Here is a 23,411-nt window from a genome sequence, read left to right on the forward strand (position 1 = left end):
TATCAAATAAACGCAATGACAGCACTGAGATATCATGTAGTACAACTACAGGGACTTCAGTGCAAACTAATGGAGCTGTTCTTAGGCCATAGAAATATGAAATAAAACCATAGGACCGCCGACAGGCCCATTTTTGTATGTGTTTCAAAGGGTTAAAGGGGGGAAACGGCACGAGGGTGCAGGAACTCATTGCCTTTGGGCACATCCTGTATTTTAAAAGTGGAAGGCAAATTACACTGAGTAGTCTTCCGTGTGAGAGGGTCTAGGCCCCCCAGGCCCCCCTGTAGCTATTCCCTTGCTGTGTGTATATTTAGTCACAAAGATTCTCAAGGAAGTTCGATGACTAATTCATCCTTGGTCCCTGCACTAACTCATTAACATATAATCTGCTTACGGAATGGGCGAGTGGCTGCAAGTCCCTGCAGGGATCCGCCACCGAACCAATCACAGAGCTGCTAGCCATCCCGGGAAACATACTCCAACAATAAACACTCATTACACACTGCAGCGCTTTGCACACGCTGGAAAACACTGTGTCACAGCGTGTTATGTGTTCAGTGACGATGGCATCCTACTTTGCATACACGCCTACGCCAGCACGGCCCCACGGGAAGCCAGGCGGCGCTTCCTGGGTTACTCAGAGGTCTGCGTGCCAGAGCCGGGATGAGTAATGCTGGACAGCGGTCCCAGGACGAGGTTTTATTGCTTCCAAAAGCTGCAGAAGCACCGCCGGACGTCGTGTGGCAGGCATTAACCCAAGTGCTGGAGTTCAGAACAAACACTCTGGAAAGTTTCGTACCAGCTGGCAGGCAGGCCACGCGCTCAAGACGCGCTCAAAGCCCCAGGCTTGCATTTAGTTATATCGCACGAGTCAAAACGCTTGTCATCAAACAGCCATTTAAACGCTGACCGTTAAGCTGCGGGAGACATCAGATGTGGGCCCCTTCTGTTTTCTTGCCTGGAGCATTACTGCATTAAGAAACAACAAAATCATCTGTCAGCTAGGAGAGCTGTGCAGCAAGAAAATAGGAGAAAATTACTGCTCGAATTCCAGAGCGCTTAAACTCCCAGGGAACATAGCGTAGATCTGACATGTTTTTCCCCTCAGTGTTACATTAAAGGTTCAGCGTAAAATCTAAAAATGGACATGACGCAAAGTTCAGGGACACCTACAGAAGCTTTTATGAACCCCATTCCAAATCCATAGGCATTAATATGGAGTTGGTCCCCCTTTGCAGCTCCAACAGCTTCCACTCTTCTGGGAATCTTTCTACAAGATTTTGGAGTCTGGATTCATCCTGAAGAGCATCTGTGAGGCCAGACACTGATGTTGGACAAGAAGGCCTGGCTCACAGTCTCCATTCTAGATCATGTTGGATAGGGTTGAGGTCAAGGCTCTGTGAGGGCCAGTCAAGCTCTTCCACACCAAACTCACCCAGTCTTGACTTCATGGAGCTGCTTTGGTCACTGGGGCTCAGTCATGGAACAGAGAAGGTTCTTCCCCAAACTGTTCCCACAAAGTTGGAAGTGTACCGTTGTCTAAAATGTCTTGGAGCTGAAGCATTAAGATTCCCTTCACTGGAACTCAAGGTTTCTAGGCCAACTCCTGAAGAACAGACCCATATCATTATCCCTCCTACACCAAACTTCACAGCTGGCACAGAGCAGTCAGGCACTGCTGTTCTCCTGGCATTCACCAAACCCAGACTCGTCCTTTGGACTCCAATGACGATGATCATTGCATTATCTTATGGTACTTTTCTTCATAACAAGCATAAAAAAGCTAGTAGTAGCTGATGTCTTGATAGCAAGCTAGCTACATTTTCCATTCAACCTTTAATGATGTAGCAGTTTTGAGTGCAAAAACAGAACTGCTGCACCATGTAAGGTGGAACGAGACCTTCTGGAACGGAAAAACTGAACTTCTTATTTAGAAAATTCGAACGAGAAGTTGGCGAATATCTCACTTCAGCTTCACATCACTGAAGAATTAGGGGGGGTGATAATAAATAACTGCCCCCCTCTTTGAAGGCGTATGATCCCTAAATGTAACTAAAGCCCAGCAGTGAGGAGCTGAACTTTCCCCTCCTCTGCTGTCCCTGCAGACGGGCAGGGTCGCCTACAGAGCGGCGCTGGTAGCTGTTAATGAAGTGATGCTCTTTTATTAGAGGGTCTCATTTCAGAGGGAAGATCTCAACCACTGCCCCTTATAACTCAGTTCAGAGGGGTCAGGGGGCTTTTCATTTTGAGTATTTGTTCCTCTCAGTGGTTTTTCCTCGTGTTCTCAGGCAGCTTCCCCTTTTGAGTCTTGGTACATCTCAGTTCTTCCTCATGCTCTTAAGGAGGTTCTCCTGTTGAGTATTTGCTCCTTTCAGTGGCTCATCCTAATGTTCTTATGCAGTTTTCCCTTGGTCTTGGTTCCTCTCAGAGGCTGCTCATATTGGTATTGAGTCTCTCCTTGTGAGTTTTGGTTCCTCTCAGCGGTTCTTCCTGTTCTCCCCTCAGTGATACTCATTAGGGAGCTGCACCCACATTTCTGGACAAGCTACTTTGAGGTCTGTACAAATGAACCTGAACTGCTGTGAAGCTGAAGTGCAGAGCGTCAGCTTCAAGTCAGTGTTAGTTTTCCTCACATCCTCCAGACAAACAGAGCAGGACTCCTAATATCAGATTTATTGAGCTGCCCTTTCTTCTTCGTCGATCAGCAGCTTTAATTTTAGAAACCTAAGCGCAGTTAGAGGTTTCAATTAAGGAACCTCAACCACGATGTACGACATCGCTCACAGCGTTTCCACCGCGGTTCCCTGGTGACCTTCCTACCGCTGGTTATTGACGTTTCTTCTGCTTAACGCAACCCTCAGACTGCAGCAGCCGTGTATTAGCATTCACCCGACGCCTCTGTTCTGCGGAGTTCTCTCTACGGAAGGCTCGTTAGGAGCTCGGACGTCCGTCCACCTTACAAGACGCGCCGAGACTCGTCAAGAACGTTCAGCAGAAAGGTTTCCCATCACATACCAATTAGAGCCCAAGCCTCGTTCACATTACAGATACAAATGCTGTACGAGTGGAGCCATACATCTCAATCTACAGCGCTGTCCTACACACACAAAGATGGTTCTTCAAGGGTTCTTCGGTAAAGAGAACTGTTCTATACAGAATCGTGAACACTCTCTTCTTTGTATGGTGAAATGGATGCTCTATATGATTCTATATAGAACCTTTTTGAAAAGTGTTCTATGTAGCACCAAAAAGGGTTCTTCTACTGTAATACGCCTGCTATGGTAACAATAGAAGAACCCTTTTTGGTGCTACATAGAACACTTTTCAAAAAATCAAATAAAATCACACACAATGCATATTCCATCCATCTAAAGAACCATTTCACCATGCAAAGAACCCTTGAATCAGGCACACTTAAAAAGATGGTCCTTCAAGGGTTCTTTAGTGAAGAAAACGGTTCTACAAGAACCAAGAACACTCAAAGAACCCTTTGCATGACTAAAGAGTTCTTTGCATCATGAAAGTGTTCTTCAGGTTGATGAAGAATGTGCTGCAGATGGTTCCACTTAGTACCTTTCTGACAAGGGTTCTTCTATTGTTTCAGGCTTGACATCATAAACGTCGTAACCACAGTAGAAACCTTTTAAGTGCTATATAGAACCCATTTAAAAAAGCTCCTATATAGAACCTTCTACAGCACATTATCCATCAATTCGAAGAACCATTTTACCACGCAAAGAACCATTTAATGCACAAAAGATTGGAGAACGGTTCTGTATAGAACCAAGAACACTCAAAGAAGTCTTGCATAACAGCAGGGTTCTTTTCATTGTTCTATATAGCACCAAAAGGGTTCTTCGGATGTTACAAGCCTGACATCGAAACCATTACAAACCTATTTGGCGCTACATAGAACCCTTTTTAAAAAAAAGCTCCTATACAGAACCTTCTACAGCACATTCTCCATCCTTTTGAAGAACCCTTTAATCAAGCACACTTAAAAAAGAAGGTCGTTCATGGGTTCTTTAGTAAAGAAAATGGTTCCAAGAACCAAGAGCACTCAAAGAACGCTTTAATCATGCAAAGTGTTCTCTGAGTATTAATGGTTCTATAGAGAACTTTGAAGAGCCATCTTTTTTAAGGCTCTAAGAAAACCCTTGAGGAACATAAGTTGTTCCTAACAGTGTTATAAATGAAACCAATATTTAAAAGCATTCATCTCAATGCAATGTTACTCATTCCGTTAAATACAGTAAATGTCCAAAAGTTTGTGGACACTCCTTCTTAGTAGTTAATTCAGCTGCTATCTCCATAGAAAAGCACTGACCAATAGAATGGGACTGTCGGAAGCAGCTGCACATGATCCTAAGGTCACCACGTCCAGTGTCAAGCACTGGCTAGAGGGGTCTAAAGCCCCCCAGCATTGGGCAGTGGAGCTGCGTTCTATGATGTGAAGGAGCTCCATCCAATACCTTCGGGATGAGCTGGACTGACCATCTAACATCAGTACCTGACCTCACTAATGCTCAATCAAATCCTCACAGTAATGTTCCAACATCTAGAGTAAAGTCTTTCCAGAAGAGGAGCAGCAAAGGGGACAAATTCCTTTTTATACTCTTGATTTTTGGAATAAACACTGAATGAACAGGTGTCCACAAACTTTTGGCCATATAGTGTATGTATTTCATATATTATGCTTTGTTTGAATAAACATCAACTAAACCTTAAGACAGCATCTGCGTGTGAACTGAAGTTTGGCTGGGACAGCATGTCAGCTTGTGGATACCAACGTATCTTCTGAGTATTACTGTTTTAATATGTTATTCAACACTTATGCATGTGTTATGAAGTCCCTATGCAGGCAGGCTTCAAATAAAGGGTCACCAAAATAAGTCTGAGACTTTACACCACCCTTCCCGTTTAAGACCACTTAGTGATAATTTGAATAATAATAATAATAATAACTTTCACATAGCACACCTTTCGTGACATCAACTCAATGTGCTTTACAGAAAAATAAAACTAAATTCATTAAACACATTTAAATGGAAATTTCTTAGAGTTCTTCTTAGAAGATCCAGAGTTTCTACAACAAAGCAAAATGAATTCACAAGACTCTTCTTAAGATAAGAGACCCACAATTACTCAAAACAAAACGAGACTTCATTTACAAAAACACGTCTAAAAAGAAACGTCTTATTCTAAAGGTCCAGAACTTCTTAGAGACTCCTTCCATAATCGTGGACCCAATACACTAAAAGCTCGCTCAGGCATGGAGCAGGACTTTGAATGTGGAACTACCAGCAGGTTCGAGGGTCCGGACCAAAGCAAAAGCTTGGACATGTAAATAGTTTGGGAATGAAGACACTGACTGACCAGTAAAACCAAAAGTGCCATTTTTTACCATTTCCACCTCTACAGACATAAACTAACCCGAGAGGCCGTGACGGACGGCCAACAGGACCTCCGCAGTGACCTCAGCGTGGACAAGATGACAAAGACTGGAATATCTTTAAGCTCCATCTGCCCTGTCTCACGGTTTGACATTCAGAGGGTCTTAAATCTCTCTCCTGAAGCTCCTTCGCCCACCCCATCTCTGGAGGGCAGCCGAATAAGAGGCAATCATGATGTTCGGCAACAAGCATTCGTCTTTGCCGCCGGACGTGCATGGACTGACGATTATATGGATTGATAGAGGGGTGTGAAGAAAGAAGAAGAAAATCAAGCACCCACCTTGAGCTCCGCTCCTCTCCTCGCGAAGCCTCTTCACAGCAGCCAATCCCTGCTTTTCATTACGCGAGGCTGCGGAGAAAATACGGAGAACGGAGTGAGGCGGTTTTCATCTGAGCACAGCAGCTCTGCACCATGAGAAAACGGAAACATGGAAGCTGTGAGAATCGCCGTACCGATGAGCCTAGAATGGCTTACAGGTGGTCTCCACCTTCAGTGTAAAGGGGGAGTGAAAATCAAAGCCAAGTTCAAAGTTAATAATGAGTCAATGTTGACAATTACAGCTTCGTTTGGCGCATATTCTGACAGGCTATCGGTCATGAAAGGGATCAAACTCCAGCCTAAAGCCAGCGTTATACCTGCTGTTTGTCATGATTTGTCACGTCTCTCAGCCTCACCTGCTCAATTTAATATCGTTTACATGTCGTGTTCTCTCACTACAACACCCAGCATGCATTAGCCCAGGGCTCGCAACCCAAATGTGATCACATTTTCAACAAATATCAAAATCAAAAATACAATATAAATGAACACCCAGTCTGACTTTGCTCTGCTTTGAGCTTCAGCTCAGCTAAAGCTGCTTTTCTCGCATCTCCAGCAGGAAACTTTTCCTCAAAAGTGGAAGTTTCTTGTAAAACGTCTCTCAACGTTCAGCTTTTCACGGGGCTGAAGTCGCTTCTCATTCACCAGCTTCTTGCTCGAATTTCCACGTTCCACCTTAAACGGTGCCCGAGGCGCCAGAATGTAACCACTGCACCATTTAAGGTGGAACGGCAGAATTCCAACAAGAAATTGACTTCAGCTTTGTGACTTTTTAGTGTTTGTCAGTTTCTCACTGCAGATTAAACGTATCAGGAAACCAGCTGGAGTGACTACAAACACGAATAAGTCCATTCGTCTCCAGATTATCGATGTTTGTCTTAAATCTCTCTCTTTGGGCTCCTGTGTGGTACAACTGTCTAAGCGTTGGCCGTGTCATCAGGAGATCACGAGTTCGATCCCCTTTGCCGTTTTGTATCTACTAGCTGGGCGAGACTGTCGTCTGTGTTGCTATGGTGACCAGCCGTCTGCGCTGATCTTCAGGGTTAAAGGGTGAATCAGCAGTTCTACATTAACTCCAGCGTTTAAGACCATTTACTGTTAAACTGTGTTGAAGGATCAGCAGAGCTTTATTTACTGTAGAGGAGGATTATTTTATTATTACCTACTGATCTGATTCAGCCGTGGAGCCGCGACAGGGCAGAAGAGCCACATGTCGCCGACCCCGGAGTTATGCAAATACACAATCCCTGTGGTGTCGACCAATGCGGCCGAGTCTAGTCACTGATATGTAGGCTACTAAGTACAACCAAGCTAGCATGAGAATAAATTTTATTTTAATCCATTCTCTCCACAAAAAGCTCATTATAAGACTACAGTTGAAGTTATTACAGTTAAACAGCTGCAATGAGAGATATTCAGCTCCCTAGCAGGAACGTGAGCTCTCTGCCTTCCTTCAGCAACTAGTAATTTAGCAGTTCCTCCCAACATACATCATCAGAAGGAGGCTTCAGTCTTTAAACCAGATAATCCGCTCTAGAGGAATTACTGTGGCACTGACATAGTGACTGACACAGTGATGGTTAGTTTTCTCGTTTTGGTCCGAGTGCCCCTTTAAAGCTCTGCCTTCACTCGTACTCGGCCCAAAAAGACTTGAGCTCCTAATCAGAGAGTTAGACGAAGAGCATCAACAGCCAAAGGCGGTAATTTCCCTAGTAATATTTTTGGCTTCTGGGAATTAAATATATAACCTAATTAACTAATCCTATTAATTATCCCACACATGAGGAGGAGGGAATCAGGATGGAGAACACTGTTTCTGGCCATAAAGCGTTCTGTCAGATGCAAACTAGACTGAGGAGCTTATACTGGAAGAACTGCAAGAACAATCCAGCTTAAAGGGAGGCATTTCAGAAGCCTTCACACTCACAGCTCACCTCTGCAAAGTTTGTGTTAGCCGTCTTCTGGCTCTTTGCCAGTGGTCAATTTCTGACCACAGAGCTGCTCTCAGCTGGACATTATTTGGGTGGCGTACCACTTTCAACCTAGCAGTGAAAGGCGTTTCCAATAAAGTGGCCAGTTAGTGGAAGTACAAGGTAGGTGTTTCCAATAAAGTGGCCAGTAAGTGGACACACAAGGCTGGTGTTTCCAATAAAGTGGCCAGTTAGTAGAAGAAGTAGGTGTTTCTAATAAAGTGGCCAGTTAGTGGAATCACAAGATAGGTGTTTCCAATAAAGTGGCCAGTAAGTGGACACACAAGGCTGGTGTTTCTAATAAAGTGGCCAGTGAGTGGACATACAAGGTTGGTGTTTCCAGTAAAGTGGCCAGTTAGTGGAGGTACAAAGTAGATGTTTCTAGTAAAGTGGCCAGTTAGTGGAGGTACAAAGCAGGTGTTTCCAATGAAGTGGCCAGTAAGTGGACACACAAGGCTGGTGTTTCTAATAAAGTGGCCAGTGAGTGGAAGAAGAAGTAGGTGTTTCTAATAAAAAGGCCAGTTAGTGGAATTACAAGGTAGGTGTTTCCAATAAAGTGGCCAGTAAGTGGACACACAAGGCTGGTGTTTCTAATAAAGTGGCCTGTGAGTGGACATACAGGGTTGGTGTTTCCAATAAAGTGGCCAGTGAGTAGACATACAAGGTCGGTGTTTCCAGTAAAGTGGCCAGTTAGTGGAGGTACAAAGTAGGTGTTTCTAGTAAAGTGGCCAGTTAGTGGACATACAAGGCTGGTGTTTCCAATAAAGTGGCCAGTTAGTGGACTATACATACACAGCACGCTGCCTGTGGAGTCAGTTAAAGTCATTGTTAGTCAAAGACTTACAGTTTGTGTAGAAAGCCTGTCGAAAGGGTTTAGAGCTGGAGTCTTTAGTGTAAGACTTGGCTTAGCCAGTGTGTGAAAACCTGTCTGAGAGCTGATATTCCTGCGGAGTTGGAAAACGCCTGGAGGCCATAATGTGGAGAGTCAGCTTTCTATTTATGCTGCGATTTACGTAACACAGACACAGAGACATGCGGGTTTTCTCACGACACACAGGAAATTCAAACTGTCTGTGACAATAAAGTAAATAATTAAGACAACATGCATCCCCATCACACGTTCCTCTGGTCTTAGGCAGAGAATACATAGCACAGACAATAGGTGGGACATTTCTCACTGTCTCTTTCCTCAAATTAGAGCGGGCACGCGTCCAGCCGAGGCCTAACGGCAGGAATAATAAGCAGAGATTACTTTAGCTCACACAGTGTGAGCTTCAGGCTGAACAACTCGCCAATTTGGCTGTAAAGACATCGGAAAGAGCCCCTTAGTAACAATGATGTTACTACAGCAACACTGCTAACTAATCACTGATGAGTTGAAGTTAAACTAAATTTCTTTCACACTTTCTTTCCATAGTGTCTCAGAAGCAACGTGAGTCATTCAGAGTCTGTTCTAGATAAACTGACCGAGTCAGAGCTGCTCACAGTGGTGGTGATAGGAACCAGACGTCCCGCTAAAGTGCTCCTCACAGAAAGTTCCTATAGGAACTGGTTCTGAATTCACTGCCTGACGACTGAGACGCTGTTTAGAGAAGACTTGTCATGGTGGAGGGACACATGCACGGCACTGCGAGGCAAAATAATCTCCCCATTTTTCTCAGGTTTTCCACTATTTTATCATCGTTAACATTCCATATGATAACTCAGAAGGTATGTGTAGATCTTTCCTGAACTGGAATTTGCGGAATCTGGTAATCTGCCGATAGCATGCAGCACAATAAAGGAATAAACCATTCGAGGGGGAGGGTGACTGTGACTTTCCCACGTTTAAGGGGTGTTGTTAGGCAAAGAAGAGCCAATTACTGCTTTCACAATGCAGCAACAACATGTTATAAAATACACTAATATTCCATAAATAATGTCACTCATTAAGAAAAAGTGCAATAAATATTTACTTTGCTCCTGGAAATATACAGTCATATGCAAAAGTTTGGGTGTCCCTGACCAAATGACGTTTTGTTGACTTTGTAAGCGAAAAAATGAGGACGTCCTCACCAGAGAACTTACAGGGGAACTTCACAATTTTTAAAAAGAAATTTCTGTATTTTTACAGCAAGATTTTACGACTGTTTTCCAATAGTTTTGAGAAGGTTATGCGAGGCACAACAGTCCACAAAAGAAACGTTTTTCAGATTTTCCTCTAATTTACCACCATCAACATCACACACAAAGGCCTGTGTAGGTTCACTGGAGGTTTCGATAGTAAATAAAGGTCTATATTCGTGTTGTAGTCCACTGTACCACTGTAAGGACATCGCAGTTGGTGATGCACCACTTCTCATGAAATCGCTCCGAATAACTTTGTTTACATCTCAGTGACCGAGTTATGCAAAAATTTGTGACTTATGCAGGAAAGTGCACAATTTCAGTCTATTGGAACAAAACGAGTCAGAAAACATATAACGTGCCGGACCTTTCGCGTTAATTTATGCGGCCCTCTATTCAGAAAAATATCCTTACGGTGTAATTATTTTTACTTTTATTTATTTATAATTCTTCATATTGTTTATTTTTCCTGCTATGATGTTTGGTTTGGAGACTATGGCTCTGTCTAAAAGACAGGAGGCTGAGCTGGAGGTGGCGGAGATGAAGATGCTGAGATTTTCGTTGGGAGTGACCAGGCTGGACAAGATTAGAAATGAGCAGATCAGAGGGACAGTGAAGGTGGAGCAGTTTGGAGATAAAGCCAGAGAGGCCAGGATGAGATGGTTTGGACATGTGTTGAGGAGGAATAGTGGATATATTGGGCAAAGAATGTTGGAGATGGAGCTGCCGGGCAGAAGGAGAAGAGGTAGACCTCAGAGAAGGTTTATGGATGTAGTGAAGGTGGACATGGAGATGGTTGGTGTGAAAGTAGAGGAGGCAGTTGATAGGGCAAGATGGAGGCAGATGATCCGCTGTGGCGACCCCTAAAGGGAGCAGCCGAAAGAAGAAGAAGATGATATTGTTAATTTTTCTGTGAAGGATAGAGTCAATATGTTTTTACCTTTAGAACTTAGGCTTTAGGTTATTAAGCTTTAGGTTAATTGCTTGTTAATGTTCTTGTCTCGAGTGCCCTACTCTCTAAAGCATCATCTTTTCTTTTCTAAATATTTGAAATCCAGAAGATAAACAGTAACCGCGCTTTGCAGTCCTCTGTAAAAACCGCGAGGACAAACAAACAAACAAACAAACAAACCGTGTAATTTGGGGCGCTCTAAATTTTGCACGCAGCTGCAGTCCATTAGGGGAGGAGCCAGCGGTCACTCTGGACAGCACGTTTTAATACCTTTCGCATCACTGCAGAGTTCAGCTGACATGCACGCACATCGACAGCCTATGAGAACAAAATATGAAGCTCATCCTCTAAAAAGCGTTTTCTATGGATGGTGTGTGCCGGCGGGAGCCGCAGCGCCCCCTAGAGCCCCTCTCCTCCTGTCGCCAGTGGCCGCAGCCATCGCGTGTGTGTGGCTCGCATTATGTCTGAAGCCGTGAATCATTATTCACATCAGATTCCATCATTTCATCTCTGCTGCGGTCCGTGCATGCTCGCTCTTGCGCTGCGGTAATGAGAGCGGACCCCCGGGGCCGAGCTACATAACACACGCTCGGATTCGTCATTCTGTGGGAACACAAAGGGAAGGGATAGCCGAGCGCGGACGTCATGAAACGTGAGCTGTGTGTGTGTGTAGGTGTGAGTGCTGGGCGTTAACTGTACCTATGATAACGTGCATCCCCAGGCCGGTCAGCTGCCTCGCTACCTCATAGCCCAGGCCCCTCGCTCCCCCTGTAACGATGGCAACCTTCCCACACTGCACGGGCAAAACTGTGGAAGGCAAAGACAAGGAAGCTCAACCTGTAGCTTTTTCAGGAAAGCCTCAATCTGGGGCCATATTACAGAAACATTCTGCCCTTTCGTCTTAATATCTGACCGGTCAAGACAAGAGTTTCACAAATTCATGTTACCGAAGCAAATCTGACCTTTTCTTTCAATCTTCTCAAGATAGAAAATCTGAAATTTCTCGACTGAAGTCGACAATCAACTGTCGTGTCTGTTTCCTAGCAACCGACCATACGGCACAGCTGAAACGTAAAGACGTGATCAAGCTAGTTAGCCAAACAGCTAACGTTAGCTACTGTTACTGAAAAAAAGGTTAAATAAAACTAAAGCGTGATAAACTGAAATATTGTCTCAGCGCCTCGTGCTGTTTATCAGAGTCGCCGCTTTCAGTTTCAGTCTCCATTTCCCAAACGCTTTAGCCGAGCGCACTAATGTTACTCCTCTCTCTGTCTTACTCTGTTTATTAACAGAGATACCTTCAACTCCGTCTCCTCGTTATTCACCACCATCAGTGGAATATTTCATCATCAACATTAACACAGGAATGTAATCCGAGGGACGGTGGAGTTCGAGTCGGCAGCGTCTGGGCTTTTAAACGTTTTTAGAAAAAAAAACTCAGAAGTCAAAGCCCCGTTTTCAGTGTAGATGAATGTGGTGTTGTTATGCTGGTTATAGTGAACTGAGCTGCCCATCACTGCATAAAACAACAGAAACAGACAGTTAAAACAGAAGTTAAGACGCTCTGGGGTTCATCTTAAAGTTAAAAAAATATTTAGGACATTTCCGCAACTTAGGATGTTTCTGTAAAACCATTTTATCTGGAAATAAGATTATAGACTTAAGTACAATAAAGATAGTTTAGCTACATTTTCTTAAGTTGTTAAACATGCCTCTTGTTGCTAATTATATATTAGTAAACACTGAGTATACAATACATAAGTTATCTTAAACATCTAATAAATATAACCCAACAAGTAAAGCCCATCCAGCCGAGCTGAGAGGGTTTTATTTCTGATACAGAACATAGATTTTACCAAAATATTACCTTTTTAAAATGGAATTGTATAAATATCAGGACTTATAGGTGAGTTCAGTTCGATAGCATTAGTATCGGTATCAGTACTTGGTATCGGCTCGATACTAAAGGATCAGGTATCGGTGCGTCCCCAGCTAAAAGTGTACATTTTGTACAGTTCAGGCCTTCGTTCATTATTTCAGGTGGGTGGACACTCTGATGCTGGCCGCTAGCTTCTCATGACCGGCCTTTTGGGGACCATTAACATAATGAAAAGGATTTAAGCTGCTGTGAACGGGTTTGACCTCATTCCTGTTGCCTGAGCACAGGTCAGAGAAGCTCGTCTTTCTCATATCTGCCGAGTTACGACTCTCATTAGGACCACATTTCATGAGGAGCTCCCGGACAAGAAAGCTTGGAACCATTCCTGCTAGTTTAATGGGGATGTCCACTAATCTTTCAGCGTTTCTGCATAATGAACCAGTTAAGATGTTAACAGAGTCAGGATCGTTCACAGTGGTGGTGATGGGAACCAGACGTCCCTCTAAAAGCTCCTCACAGAAAGTTCCTACATGAACTGGTTCTGAATTCACTGCCTGATGACTGAGACGCTGTTTTACGATAGTTCTGAGAAGGTTCTGGACCTCATGCATATATATTTCAATCCACTGATGGTGGAGGGACACATTCAGGGTGTTGTGAGGTAAAATAGTCCAGTCCAATTTTCCAGATTTCCCATTATAACATTCCATATAAGACTCGTGTAGGTTCTCTGGAGGTTCTGGATAGTAAATAAAGTGTCTATATCTGTGTTGTTCTCATGGCGACGTCTGGTTCCTATCACCACCACTGTAAAGATGTCTGAGTCTCTACAACCAACCATTTCACACCAAACCACTCTGGCTTTACACCTCAAGCATGGAATTATGCAGAAATTTCAGTGGAAAAATTCCTCTTTAATTAACAAGTCAAACCTCCCAACTGAGCGCCATTCACAATCCAAACAGAGAAGAAAGCCCAACAGATTTTCACCATCTTTACGAAACTATGTGACTGAAAGTGGCTTCTTCACCGAATTTTCTGTTCCACCTTAAACGCTCCAGCGGTTACGTCCCACACCGCCGAATTCAGCCTTGTGGTTTCGAGGCTGGACAGACGCTTGATGTACCAAGAGGTTCTACTATAGTTCTAAAATCCTTAAGTGCTTCAGGAGTCGGTCCTTGGGCCCTCCTCATACTCAGACGTTTGACTCATATCTGCTGATGGGCTCAGACTCCTACTGTCACGGTCCAAAAAGACTTTTACTCAAAGGGGAACCAATTGTGCAAAAATTCCACATAATTAAATGGTTAAGATGTGAACGGAGTCGTTCAGAGTTCTAGAGAAACTTACCAAGTCAGAACGGCTCACAGTGGTGGTGATAGGAACCAGACGTCCCTCTAAAAGCTCCTCACAGTAAGCTCCAACATGAATTGGTTCTGAATTCACTGCCTGATGTTTTCTGATAGTTTAGTGATGAAGGTTTTGCATTTTAATCCATTTATTGTAATCCACCCATGGCGGAGGGATACGTGCAGGGAGTTTAGAGGCATCCATAATCAATACATATTAAACTGGTGGTAAATAAAATGTCTATATTTGTGTATTTCTGCAGCCATGCAGATCCCTGGTTCCCATCACCACCACTGTAAAGAGGAGTCTCTACAGTGAAGCCCTTCACCTCAGACCACTCTGAATGACTCTGGACATCTGAAGGACTGACTTATTCAGAAATTTTGGGAAATGTGGTGGGATTCCCCTCTGAGCTCCACTGAACTGACACTTTTACGTGTGTGTAAAGATAATAATAAGGTTTAGGCCGCAGACCTGGCGAGGCAAACGGTCTGTGGAAGAGCTGGTAGAGCAAAACCTTCAGTCCGACCATGTAGAGCTTCAAGGCGGCACCGATTTGGGCCAGAACCCGCATGTTGGCCGCTGATCTCCACGCTCTGTTGTTGAGATGTTTTTTTTCCCACCCGTATTCCCGAAAGCTCCGCCCTTCAGCGCTGTGATTGGCTCCCGCTTCATGCATACGAAAAAGAAGGCGGACGTTTTGGAGCTCGAGCCGCCAGTCAGGCTGAAAGGTTGACCAATCGTAGCGGCGGTGGGCGTGGTTAGTCTGTAAACGGGTGGAAAACGTAATAGCTCTGTCCACACTCGGGTGCCGCAGTGTTTTTCTTCCCCCCAGTGTCAACGTGGAAACAACCGCTGAGTGTTGATAGTTCCTCTCTGTCTTTGATGAACTTTGGAGAAAGAAAAGGAGGGAACGTCTTTAAAACTACAGAAAAAATACATGACCTGCATTTTTATTTCAGTCTTTCGTGCTCAGTAATGTGTACAAAAACACATGAACGCAGAGGAACTTCACAATTAATTCCAGCATCTTTTTTTCATCACTCCAGTAAGTAGAAGTTCCTCCCTTTAGACCTCCACTTGAGTAACAGTACTAAAGTATTTCCCTTCAAATGTACTTAAGTATAAAGTAAAAGTACTAAAAGAGGAATTCTGGCTCTGATGTCCTGTTATCATTTTTATAACCAGACTGGCTTCATGAACTCATTTCAGGTGAAAGTCCTCCAGCGTCTCTCTTGGTAAACCAGTCTTTTAATAGAACGTCATTAATTAGTGACGCTGACGTCTATTAAAATGACCAGAAGCACAAAACACTGAAGGTAAACAGTTTCCATCAGGGAGAACCGAGTGGCTCTGAAATCACTTTTTACACACAAGCAAAGTTTCAGTTTCAGATTTATGTACAACTTAGTTCCAAGTTTAAGTTGAATAAAAACTGGCTTTAAACTCAGGATCACAGATGAGCTCCTTTACTATGTTGATCTGTAGGCGTCTGTTCATAAACATAAACCAGCCCAAACTCATTTACTATAAAATGAAATGGTGTTTGTAGAAATTCAGAAAAAAGCCGCGTCAGTCTCGACTGCATATGTGGACATATTTCTATATTGAGCTCTATTTACACAAAGTTAGGTTAGTTCATCATTTATGTTGAACAGACTCTCCCAAAGTTTTACGCTGCTGCGCTGACGTTGAACCGCGTGCTGCACTGGGTCGGTATGACCGACAGGTCAAAACCAGCTCTAAACAAAGTGACCGCTGGGCCCTGATTGGTGCTCTGGCTTTGCGCTTCTTTCGTTTTGACATGTTACGTTTTTATACACACAGAAACCAAAAGGAACGACAGATTTCTCAAAATGTAGGAGGAAAAAGTCGGATATTAGACTCTGAAATGTAGTGGAGTGAAAGGAGAAAGTCCAGAACGGAGAAACTTCAGTACTGATACACCAAAAATACTAAAGTACAGAAACCAATTACATTTACTCAGTTACTCAGTTACTCAGATACTCAGTTACTCAGTTACTGCTTTTTGGATCCTTTTGTTCTGAAACAAAATGGGAGGAGTGATCAGAGTAAAGCAGCTGAACCAACGTAAGGTAAAAAAGAGGAAAACAGGCCCAGCATGACCTAAAACGAAGAAAAAGGGCCGTCACTCGCTCCAAATCTTGGCAATCGTGTGACTGACTTACTGTTTTAAGGCGGCCGAGTCAGTGTCAGGCTCCATTATTCACTAAATGGCCTGTGCATGTAATTAAACGAGTTCCTTCCGGATCTGCATAACCACAGTCTTTTAAATGACTGATTTGCTAGACTTGGCCTAGTCCTAAGCCTAGTCCTAAGCCTAGTCCTGAGTCTAGTCCTACGCTATGTGGATCTTTCTTTACTATGAAAACCGTTCAGTAGCGGACGAGAAAGAGAGTTGCTTTCAGCTTCATGCTGTCTGGTTTAGAAATCTACATAAATCAGTGCTCTGATTCATTTTGAAGCACTGGACCATCGTCTGACCCCGAATTACACGCAAATCGCATCATACGCTTCAGCGTGAGATGCGAGCGGCTGTAGAGGTCACAGTTTATAATGACCAAGAGAGAAGGTCCAGTCCACCCTGGGTCTGCAGCCCACGCTGGACTTCCACCAGTCCTCTTTTATAAAAGATTCATTGGTGTTATTTTGATCTTAGAACGATCACTCATGAAAACCCGCGTCTCAGTGGGTTCTGAGTTCTGAGAACACTTTTGTCCTTAATTTAGTGAAATGTTCATTACATTCTGCCAGCGTAAAACACACTGAGGCGTCCTCAGGCTCTGTAGATGGGACCACCGTGTTCAGCCAGTCAGGACAAGGAGGCGTTTAGCTCGTCCACAGCAATCAGCAAGGAGCTGAACCACTGAAAGGAGGGGCTGTATTTGTTTAGGGGACAGGACCTTGTAGGCAACACTGGGGGCATGACTGCGAAGGGAACAATGAAGGGAGGGGTTGTATTTATTAAGAGGCGGGGCTTTAGAGAGAACAATGAAGGGAGAGGTTGTATTTATTAAGAGGCGGGGCTTTAGAGAGAACAATGAAGAGAGAGGTTGTAATTGTTTGGGGGCGGGGCTTTAGAGAGAACAATGAAGGGAGAGGTTGTATTTATTAAGAGGCGGGGCTTTAGAGAGAACAATGAAGGGAGAGGTTGTATTTATTAAGAGGCGGGGCTTTAGAGAGAACAATGAAGGGAGAGGTTGTATTTATTAAGAGGCGGGGCTTTAGAGAGAACAATGAAGGGAGAGGTTGTATTTATTAAGAGGCGGGGCTTTAAAGAGAACACTGAAGGGAGGGGCTGTATTTATTTGGGGCGGGGATTTAGAGAGAACAATGAAGGGAGGGGTTGTATTTATTAAGAGGCGGGGCTTTAGAGAGAACAATGAAGAGAGAGGTTGTATTTGTTTGGGGGCGGGGCTTTAAAGAGAACACTGAAGGGAGGGGCTGTATTTATTTGGGGCGGGGATTTAGAGAGAACAATGAAGGGAGAGGTTGTATTTATTAAGAGGCGGGGCTTTAGAGAGAACAATGAAGGGAGAGGTTGTATTTATTAAGAGGCGGGGCTTTAGAGAGAACAATGAAGGGAGAGGTTGTATTTGTTTGGGGGCGGGGCTTTAGAGAGAACAATGAAGGGAGGGGTTGTATTTATTAAGAGGCGGGGCTTTAGAGAGAACACTGAAGGGAGGGGCTGTATTTATTTGGGGCGGAGCTTTTGAGGCAACACTGAAGGAAGGGGCTGCATGTGTTTGGGGGCGGGGCTTGAAGGGAAACGTGAAATGGATGAAAAGTTTAGATTTAGGGTTAAAGTCCCTTTCGGCTTCATCGTCCTGGTCTCAGCATTTGGGCCTCAACATCTTTTCCTTCGCTGTTCTTGAGACTGAGGATTGTTATTGAGCCGAAAAGACAATCAGGTGTTCTTCCATTTAGCTGCCACATCCACACAGACAGTCTGATTAGTTGTATCTCATTAGGCGCTGCTGCTGGGTGCTCTTCGTTCACGGTGAGTGGAGTCCAAGTTATTATGCAACGGATCTCCATGCTGCATCAGATGTCTCGGAGCATCTGCATATTCATTCCTGCTTTTCAAGGGCGGCGCTGCCTCTGTTTGAGTTTGCGGAGGAATGAAAAGAACCCCAGAACAAAAAGGCTGCTCTCTCAGAACGCCCGGAGCAGAAATATTTATCCGGCCCGCCGGGAACTGTGAGCCACGGCGACGGCGAATAAGGAAAATGATGAAAATACGTTCATACCGCGCGTTATCTGTTCAGGAAAGGTGGCAAATGTGCTGTGGAACTGAGACGCAGTCTTCAGCGCAGGCTTTCTCAACCAAACACTGTCTGGTAAGGCATCTGCTCTGAGCTGCCTGACCGTTTTAAACAAGGTTGACCAACAGCCGAGCCACATTTGGCTTCTGAAGTTTGTTTCTAGGACATCCAGGCCAGAGAAGGCCTAGTGATTTCTAGGAAATAAAAATACATGTCTGTATTTTTTATTCCACTTTTATTTAATATAATCATTACGCTAATAAAACCTCCAAAGTGGTAACGTTACAGGAAAAGGGAAAACCATACCCTACATTTAATGTACGTCAAAGGAACCAGGTTTTCTTCCAGGTCACTTTGGGACGTTTCTTTTGGTCCATTCTTCATGACGTTTACACACAATGTAAAGAGCAACAGCTGTTATTATGTCAAAAAGTGAAAATCGACAAAAATGGATATACTTGGTTGTCTTCCCGACAACAGCAAAGTATTTTAGTAATACTCGTTTCGTTGCTACTTTTTGGTTGTGAGCAAAAAAGCTTAAAATTTTGAAAAGCCCACTAGAAAATGATCCAGTCAGGGTTGTTTTGTCTGTTATATCTAGGTAGATACAGCCGAGCAAGCTCTCCCATTGGTTAGGACTTCAGGAGCTGAAGGCACGTTAGATTAACTACCAACATAATTAGGAACTGAAGGCCAGACACAAATTCACTACATCACTGTAGGCCAGAGGTCACTAAAAGCCAGACTGCGGTCCGAGTCCACACCCAGATGCTGTCCTATGCAGACCTCGACCTGTAACCCATAAATGATGGAGATTATTTCATTTCCACCGGGTGGTTCTATTTTAATCAGCATAACTTTTCTAGCACAGGAGACTCACAGACCAATCACATGCTGTAAATATCACACGTGACGCTGCTCAGCCAATCAGATCTGTGCATTACGATGAGCTCTGAGACTCGAGTGAGTGACGCCACACAGGGGAGGGACGAGGAGAGAAACAGCAGTCAGAGAAGAAAGTGAGTCAGAGGGAAGTTATTCCACATGACGTGATCTAAAAAGAGAAAACTGGCAGTAAATGTTGGTGAAATCTGACCGAACTGGACTTTATTTGATCTGATGTTCAGTAAATGGTGAAATCTGACCGAACTGGACTTTATTTGATCTGATGTTCAGTAAATGGTGAAATCTGACCGAACTGGACTTTATTTGATCTGATGTTCAGTAAATGTTGGTGAAATCTGACCGAACTGGACTTTATTTGATCTGATGTTCAGTAAATGTTGTTGAAATCTGACTGAACTGGACTTTATTTGATCTGATGTTCAGTAAATGTTGTTGAAATCTGACCGAACTGGACTTTATTTGATCTGATGTTCAGTAAATGTTGTTGAAATCTGACCGAACTGGACTTTATTTGATCTGATGTTCAGTAAATGTTGTTGAAATCTGACCGAACTGGACTTTATTTGATCTGATGTTCAGTAAATGTTGTTGAAATCTGACCGAACTGGACTTTATTTGATCTGATGTTCAGTAAATGTTGTTGAAATCTGACCGAACTGGACTTTATTTGATCTGATATTCAGTAAATGTTGTTGAAATCTGACCGAACTGGACTTTATTTGATCTGACGTTCAGTAAATGTTGGTGAAATCTGACCGAACTGGACTTTATTTGATCTGATGTTCAGTAAATGTTGGTAAATCTGACCGAACTGGACTTTATTTGATCTGATGTTCAGTGAATGTTGGTGAAATCTGACCGAACTGGACTTTATTTGATCTGACACTTCACTGAAATGAAGGTTCTGTTTAGGTACGTTTTTCGTTCATCAAGGGACAAATAATGTAAATGTTTCCTCAAAGGTTTAAAGATGGTTTTAAGGTCAGATTGTGAAGCTTAAATAAGTTTTTCCAGGTTAAAAGTTCATATCAGTATCTTTTCCGTACAGATGAAGTTTTTAGCAATGTAGTATATAAGTTTTTTTTTTAGATTTAAACCTCTAGAAACTCCTTCAAAAAAAGTTGTTACGAGACACAGTTATGAATACACTCAATACACTTCTCGAGAATGTTTAGGCCTTAAAACAAAACCGGAAATCCATTCATAGTGGAGGGATACATGCAAGCCATTGTGTGGCAAATTATCCCCGGAGAAACTCATTACTTCAGGTTTTCCTCTGTTTTACCATCATCAGCATTCCATATAGACTCAGAAGACTTGTGTAGGTTCTCTGGTGGTTCTGGATGGTAAATAAAGTGTCTATATCTGTGTTGTAGTCATGGCGACGCCTGGTTCCCATCACCACCACTGTAAAGACGCCTGAACCGTTTCACACCAAACCCTCTGAATCTCTCTGTTTACATCTCAACCACTAAATTATGCCTGTCTGAGTGGATCAGACACAGCAGTGCTGCTGGACTGAGAATAGTCCACCAACCAAAAATATCCAGCCAACAGCGTCCTGTGACCACTGATGAAGGACTAGAGGATGACCAACACAAACTGTGCAGCAGCAGATGAGCTGTCGTCTCTGACTTTACACCTACAAGGTGGACCGACAAGGTAGGAGTGTCTAATAGAGTGGACAGTGAGTGGACACAGAGTTTAAAAACTCCAGCAGCACTGCTGTGTCTGATCCACTCGCACCAGCACAACACACACTAACACACCACCACCACGTCAGTGTTACTGCAGTGCTGAGAATGACCCACCACCCAAACAGTACCTGCTCTGTGAGGGTCCATGGGGGTCCTGACCACTGAAGAACAGGGTAACAGAGTATCAGAGAAACAGATGGACTACAGTCTGTAACTGTAGAACTACAGAGTGCAGCTATACGGTCAGTGGAGCTGATAAAGTGAACAGTGAGCGTAGAAACGAGGAGGTGGTCAGGATGTTACGTCTGATTGGTGTGTGTGATACTCGCTTTTCAGAAACAAACATTTGATCATAAAACAATGCTTGTGGGTTATGACGAGGTCATTTTAGGTCTTTTAGTCAGTAAATGAAGTAAATGCGCTGTGTTGTAAAGGCCTGAGTAAACGCTGCATCTCACACAATGATAAAGATAAAGAACAAAGCTGTGCTCTAGCCGCTAAAATCAGTTCCCGGCTCTGTCACCGACAGGCTACCAGATCTGGAAATTGCCTTAAGTTTGCAATTACAGAACCTTTCTGCAGGGGGCGGGGGAGGGGGAGCTGATTGAAATTCTCAGGCCTGTGTGGCGGGGGGTCACCTTGCCCCAGCTTGGGACTGGAGCACTAGGTCCTTGTTAGCGTTCTGTCAGTGACAGAATTGGTAATAACTTTTCCCTGAAATCATTCCCAACGTGCCAAGCGTCTGTAGTAGGGATGCGTATTCTGACTAATATTGGTATTTACTTATTCGCAAGAGTTAATAAACTGAGATCCGGTCAAAAATTAAGCTACTCTCAGAAGAATGTATTTGTTTAGTGTTTAAAAAAACCCAAGAGAACGCCACTGTATTCCACCATATTGGCAGGGTTTGATTTTTTTCCGTCATGGGTTCACTCCACCATATTGGCAGGGCTTTAACTTTGCATTATGGGATCATTTCACCATATTGGCAGGGTTTTAACATTCCATTATAGGATCATTCCACCATATTGGCAGGGTTGTTTTTTTGCATTATGGGATCATTCCACCATATTGGCAGGGTTTTAACTTTCCATTATGGGATCATTCCATCATATTGGCAGGGTTTGTTTTTTTGCATTATGGGATCATTCCACCATATTGGCAGGGTTGTTTTTTTGCATTATGGGATCATTCCACCATATTGGCAGGGTTTTAACTTTCCATTATGGGATCATTCCATCATATTGGCAGGGTTTGTTTTTTTGCATTATGGGATCATTTCACCATATTGGCAGGGTTTTAACTTTCCATTATGGGATCATTCCATCATATTGGCAGGGTTTGTTTTTTTGCATTATGGGATCATTCCACCATATTGGCAGGGTTGTTTTTTTGCATTATGGGATCATTCCACCATATTGGCAGGGTTTTAACTTTCCATTATGGGATCATTCCATCATATTGGTAGGGTTTGTTTTTTTGCATTATGGGATCATTTCACCATATTGGCAGGGTTTTAACTTTCCATTATGGGATCATTCCATCATATTGGTAGGGTTTGTTTTTTTGCATTATGGGATCATTTCACCATATTGGCAGGGTTTGTTTTTTTTGCATTAAAGGATCATTTCACCATATTGGCAGGGTTTTAACATTCCATTATGGGATCATTCCACCATATTGGCAGGGTTGTTTTTTTGCATTATGGGATCATTCCACCATATTGGCAGGGTTTTAACTTTCCATTTTGGGATCATTCCATCATATTGGCAGGGTTTGTTTTTTTGCATTATGGGATCATTTCACCATATTGGCAGGGTTTGTTTTTTTTGCATTAAAGGATCATTCCACCATATTAGCAGGGCTTTATCTTTGCATTATGGGATCATTCCACCAACTTGGCAGGGTTTCTTCTTTTCATTATGGAATCTTTCCATACTTCACCACAAAACTGAAATTGGATTTTTGTTCGCCAGCTTCTTGTTCCAATTTTCCAGTCTGCCTCAAATGGTGCAGCAGTTGGCTGATTTTAAATGTTGTTGATGTTTTTAAATAATTTTAAATTTTGTTAAAAATGTTATTCCAATAAATCTATGACGAAAATAAGTTTGATGTTTATCCTCACTGTGATGCTGACCATGAGCTAACTACAGCTGCATCTGAATAGTTCTGCTTACTTTCCTTTCATATCTGCTTTCCTCAATTTTTTTTCTGGTAGTTGTGTAGATCCACATGCTAATCAGCTCTGCAAAGATACTTAGAGAGTCTTTGGGCTTCAGATGAGCAAAATCAAGGACAGCAAGTAGGAAGATTCATTCAGCTATTACGAATAAGCCTAGACCAATTTACCCTGCCAAGATGGCGGAACATTCGCAAAGCACAGTGTCATGACTTCACATTCCAGAGCCCTATTTACATACTTATTCACAAATATATGCACAACTGTAACATTTTACTTGAACCGTTAACCCCTTAAACACCCATATTGTTCAA

At 43.2% G+C, this 23,411-nt stretch overlaps 1 protein-coding gene across 4 annotated transcripts in view; it reads right to left on the reverse strand.

The window, feature by feature from the left end:
• LOC108439528 (dehydrogenase/reductase SDR family member on chromosome X) overlaps nucleotides 1-23,411 on the reverse strand; it is a 69,887-nt gene that overhangs the window by 38,151 nt on the left and 8,325 nt on the right. The window contains exons 1-3 of one of the 4 annotated variants that reach the window (XM_017717977.2): nucleotides 14,504-14,641; nucleotides 11,500-11,607; nucleotides 5,734-5,802 (exon numbers count right to left, since the gene is read on the reverse strand). In XM_017717977.2, the coding sequence (XP_017573466.1) occupies nucleotides 5,734-5,802; nucleotides 11,500-11,607; nucleotides 14,504-14,603 (277 nt within the window). In that variant the 5' untranslated portion in view covers nucleotides 14,604-14,641. Of the gene's footprint in view, nucleotides 1-5,733; nucleotides 5,803-11,499; nucleotides 11,608-14,503; nucleotides 14,650-23,411 lie in introns of those variants that run through there. The other 3 variants (XM_037539004.1, XM_017717978.2, XM_037539003.1) reach the window with 3 other exon arrangements.

The sequence above is a fragment of the Pygocentrus nattereri genome, chromosome 6, assembly GCF_015220715.1.
Source record: "Pygocentrus nattereri isolate fPygNat1 chromosome 6, fPygNat1.pri, whole genome shotgun sequence".
Classification (NCBI taxonomy): domain Eukaryota; kingdom Metazoa; phylum Chordata; class Actinopteri; order Characiformes; family Serrasalmidae; genus Pygocentrus; species Pygocentrus nattereri.